This window comes from Cibotium barometz, chromosome 8, assembly GCF_041138505.1.
Source record: "Cibotium barometz isolate CiBa-2024 chromosome 8, ASM4113850v1, whole genome shotgun sequence".
NCBI classification, from domain to species: Eukaryota; Viridiplantae; Streptophyta; class Polypodiopsida; order Cyatheales; family Cibotiaceae; genus Cibotium; species Cibotium barometz.
In genome coordinates, this window is record NC_141053.1 from 47,399,897 (window position 1) to 47,404,862 (window position 4,966).

At 40.1% G+C, this 4,966-nt stretch overlaps 1 protein-coding gene across 1 annotated transcript; it reads right to left on the bottom strand.

The window, feature by feature from the left end:
• Positions 1–1,644: 1,644 nt before the first annotated feature.
• On the bottom strand, positions 1,645–3,735 carry LOC147636351 (uncharacterized). The gene is made up of 4 exons (XM_086801787.1): positions 3,486–3,735; positions 2,837–3,172; positions 2,182–2,403; positions 1,645–2,074 (listed from the first exon to the last, which is right to left on the bottom strand). Exons 1-4 carry the CDS (start codon positions 3,613–3,615, stop codon positions 1,938–1,940), a joined length of 825 nt encoding a protein of 274 aa, XP_086657913.1. The 5' UTR covers positions 3,616–3,735; the 3' UTR covers positions 1,645–1,937.
• Between the last annotated feature and the right edge of the window lie 1,231 nt (positions 3,736–4,966).

A 4,966-nucleotide genomic window follows, 5' to 3' on the forward strand; every position in this document is an offset into this window, starting at 1 on the left:
AAATCTGCCTTATAAAAGTAAGCTTTAAATAAACTAAATCTCCATGCACTAGTTTTAGAAAACTAGCAATATACACAATACAAAGCTGCAAGATACTGGCACGATTCCCATATTATGATATAACTCAACTATAATTCCTTTGAACACATGCTTTGACAGTTCTCCCCTTAGCCCAATGCAGTAAAAATGGAAGACTTGATTGTCATCTTCTCAAATTTATATGCGCCTCCAATATTATCAAGGCTATCAAGGGCCTAACAACCACATGTTCACACTATGGCCAGCCCTCTAGACTTCCGACTTTGCATGATACCTAACAAAAAGGATTCACCATCAACGCCGACAAAAGTTAAAAGAAAATTTTCCAATTAATGTAGGCAAGGCTAACTTGAGTAGCCTTGTAAACGGTAGCCAACTTGATATGGAACCCACTCAAATGCCGATTCTAGGTTAAGCATGGAGTCATCCTTAGACACATCGTTTCCAAGAATTGCATCTCCACAAATGAGAAAAAGATCCACATGCTCTTAGAATTGCCACCACCTATCACTACAAGGGGGTGCAGAGATCCATAAAGCATGTCACAAATAGTTCATAATTAAAAAAAAATGAATCACTTAAAATCGTTTTGATGGAGATGCATCGGGAAAAAACTAATTGTATGACATACTCTTTCATTGACAAGTCAATCTACAAAAAAAACCATTCAAGCAAACCCAATATATTAGGGACTAGGTACAATCAAGCAAACTAACTTTTGTCACGGTCTCTAAAGTTGTACAAGGTACTTAATAGCATATGAAAACTGGGAAGCAGTTGGGTTTAATCCAAACCAGGAGAACAGTCCTCTGTGAGAAGACAGAAGTCACTCAAGTAATTACGCGTAATCCCAACCACAAGAGCCACCCAATATATAGAAGATAGACTACTTTTAGCTCTACCTTCACATGCACATTTAACATAAAGCCTAAGAATGCTCTGTAGGTGTTTGATGTAAGTTTCATTCCAACACTGGATACTTATTCCACCCATGTTGAGCATATTCACAAACAAATAGATATGCCCATGGATCAGCATATTCACATATTAATGTTATCATTAATCGGCTGTTACCGCTTATGACTGCATATAAGGCTGTTTACGCTTTAATTAAAAGATCCATGTAATATTACAAACAGGTGTATTAAGCTAGGATTCCACAACAAGATTATTTACTAATTATTTAAAAACCCATAAAGCAAATACCGAATGGAGAATGACGACAGGTGAGCAGAAATGAGTAGGGGTTGGGAAACCCTTGCGATTCCGGGTTCAAAATGGGCAGGAAAGCATGCCGACATGGCTTCAAGGAATGGCAAGAGTTGAGACCTTCCCTCTTGTCATTGGCTAGGGGCCAAGCAGTTATCTGTCAGAGATTGGGAAATTGTTTTAACCAGAAAATCCATGATTTTGATTTGAGAGCCATATCAGGACAAATTCTCTGGCACCCCAGTGGCAATGTTACGGAGATGAACGGCTCATATTTCCTCCGAGCAATGGAGCACTAGCCTCCAGCAGTGACAGGAGTTACCTTTACCATTGCATTCCCAGGGATGTCATTTTACTGATTCAACTTAAAGGAAAAAAACATGCAAATCGAGTATATATCATAAAATTCGAAACTTGAATTAATGAACACACCGAAAGATCCTCAAAAAGCAGAGCAAAACCATCATACAAGGGAAGGAGAATACATCATGTGACTTCTACAACATCCCCATCCACCAAATGACATAAACCTTCATCCTGTCCTAGTGTTATGTACCATGTGACTGACTAGAGTGGTTCATTCACCGACTAGACCATCAAAAATTCAAGTCAGACTGCCATCATCACCTTCGCAGCAGCTCATCATCTTAAAACCATATAGAAAACATCCACAAAGGGAAAAAAATACTTCAATGGACGTGATTAGTTGCATCTCCATTTTCAGTCAACTGTGGCCTGTGTGATCGCTTCTCGCCTAGCCAGATGTAGTAAGGAACCTTCAAAAGTGGTACATACGGGATATCCCCACACTTGTTTTCCTCATGCACTGCAAAAATAAATGCATACAAAGTTACTATACTACCCCTGACATTATTTGGCCTTATTAAACACTAAATATATCTTACCAAATGCCAAAAAGATAGCATTACAGACCTTGCTCGAGATGGTGCTCAAGGTACTGCCTGCGAGCAGGCCCTAAATCAATATTGTCCAAGTCAAAAATGGTCCTCCAGAACCACCTGCAGATATAACTGTGCTGCCGGGCAGGCGTGTCATGCTTAAGAGAAGTGTAAAAGTCGGCTATACCACAGATACCTTTCTCTTCATCCAAATACGAGAGGGCTTTGTCAACAGCATCCATAAAGGGAGGAATCACTGGAAAAATCAGTATTATGATAGTCAAAAAGGTGGCCGGAGTATTGTACTTTTTTGGCATTATTTGCTTAGCAAGGAAAATTATATCCAACAAAGATTTACACACACACACACCCACATTTTAATTGCCTCTCTTTCCCTCCCCCTATCCCTCCCTCCCTCCCTATGTGTGTGTGTGTGTGTGTGTGTGTGTGTGTGTGTGTGGTATGGAAAAGTATGGTATGTATGTATCCAACAAAGATAAGTGACACTTGTAGTTCCACATGCTGTGTGTGTATGTATGTACGTATGTATGGTATGAATGTATCTAAAAAAGATTTACACACTATTAAGAAACACTTGTAGCTCTGCATGCTTGTAGCACATGCACAGAAAAAATGGCAAAATGCAAAAAGAGGGGGAATTCCTGCTAATGGGAACAATAAGAGCTTACTGCTGAGAGAATAGGAGAAGGTGATTAAAGTGGCCGGTTTTCTGTCTGGCTCGAATTCGCAGACATCAGCTTCCACTATTTCCACGTTACTCCATCCAAGGGCATTGGCTTTCTTCCTCGCAACATCACAGAGGGGACCGCAAATATCCACCACATAAATCTTCTGGAACTTAGACAAATCAATGTACTTGGACATTGATTTCACATTTTCTGCTGTTCCACCTCCGAGATCAACCCAAATGAATTCATTGGCATCTTCCACCTCGAGCATTTTTTTGGCACATGCTTTGAGCATGCCGTCGCGGCCATGTAGAAATCTGGATCTGAAATGGTCATCTGCATGTAAAAAAATATAGGTCAAAAGAAGTGCTCAAAACCCATCATGGTGAAAATGGACATGATGAAATACAGAGAAATTCGTATGAGGGCCATTGTACATGTTAATCATAGTTACAATGCATGGAAGTAATGCAAGCGCCGCTACCCTCCCCTCCGACACAGACACACACACCCCCCTTAATACATATATATATATACACACACATGGGAAAAGCCCAAAAACTCCGTCATTTTTCTCTGCTTTTATTTTTGCCCATCCAGAACCCTAGATTTTCCTACACAAAAGAAATACAAGAGATGGGAAGCTCACATGCGTCGGCTTGGGGGGCGTAGAAGCTCTCGAGGCGTTCCTTGTGAGAGCTTCCAGAGATCTTAGCGAACCACATAGACTTGAGCACCTGCAGGTCCTGCCATCGCTCCTGGACGGCGCCTGCCAACATGGTGTATTCGAAGTGCTGCGTTGATCCTCCTACTAGCGGTATGAAGTCTGATTGCTCTAGCGGATCTTCTATAGCATATTCATTTAATGCCCTATTATATACAAAGATTCTCAGTCCTCCCTCCTAACAAAAAAATGTTAAATTGTTCATTCGTTGATAACCTACTAGAATTGGACCCGCCCGCTGCGTTGACCAAGGTTCCACAAAAGAACTAGGTTCCAGAAAAGAACTAGTTCTCTCTCTAGAGCCATCTCTCTCTCTCTCTCTCTCTCTATCACACACACACACAGCACCATCTCTCTCTCTCTCTCTCTCTTTCCCCCTCCAGGCATGTCTCTCTCTCTCTCACACAACACACGCACACACACGCACGCACGCACATGCACGCATGCACACTCCCTCTCTCTTCTCACTCTCCCACACATAGAAGCTCTCTCTCTCTCTCTATCTCTCTCTCTCACACACACACACATCCTCTCTCTCTCTCTCTCTCACACACACACACACACAACCACATGTAAATATTAGTATATACAATATTATGTTTTAGATAAATATAGCTATACATAGACACATATACTTATACATACATATATAGGTGAATTTAAAAATATAAATACACACATACATAATTTTGATTAAATTTTAATGTATGGAGATGGGTGGCAAGGTGTACTCACTTTTAAATATATAGATAGATATATTATACACACAGACACACACACATACACGCATACAGATATATATTTCTATATATATATGTGTGTGTGTGTGTGTATGCATTTACATATATATATGTATATACACAGACACACACACACATACACACACATCTGTATATACACACACATATATATATCTGTATGTATGTATGTATAAATACAAATAAAAACACACATACATGTATACACATATATACATATATATATATATATATTTTTATTTAATTTGATTTCATTTATATTTTATTAAAAGCTACTTTTTATTCTCTCTCTCTCTCTCTCGTTCTCTTTCTCTCTCTTTTCACCCTCTCCCTCTTTGCACCTCTCTCTCTCTCTCTCTCTCTCTCTCTCTCTCTCTCTCTCTCTCTCTCTCCAGGCCTGCCCCATCTCACTCTCTCTCAAGCACACACACACAGATGCAGATGCACCTTGTTTCGTGGGCTGTATAGGCTCAATTCTTATGACAAGTGTGTGGAAGATTCAGCAAATGCTGATGAAAAGGCAGTTTCAGATGCAAAACTATGGCATGCTCGTTTTGGTCATCTGAACTTTGCTAGTTTGCTGCGTTTGCAGAAATTTGATATGCTTGCTTCATTGCCCCCTCTTAAGGCACCATTGAAACATATTTG

Bases quoted from the DNA above. Each gene is read 5' to 3' on its own strand.
- LOC147636351 (XM_086801787.1), bottom strand. From the start codon at position 3,615: ATGTTGGCAGGCGCCGTCCAGGAGCGATGGCAGGACCTGCAGGTGCTC. The intron at 3,173-3,485 runs GTGAGCTTCCCA...TTTTACATGCAG, and splicing joins CGCCCCCCAAGCCGACGCAT to ATGACCATTTCAGATCCAGA. The intron at 2,075-2,181 runs GTCTGTAATGCT...TTATTTTTGCAG, and splicing joins TGAGCACCATCTCGAGCAAG to TGCATGAGGAAAACAAGTGT.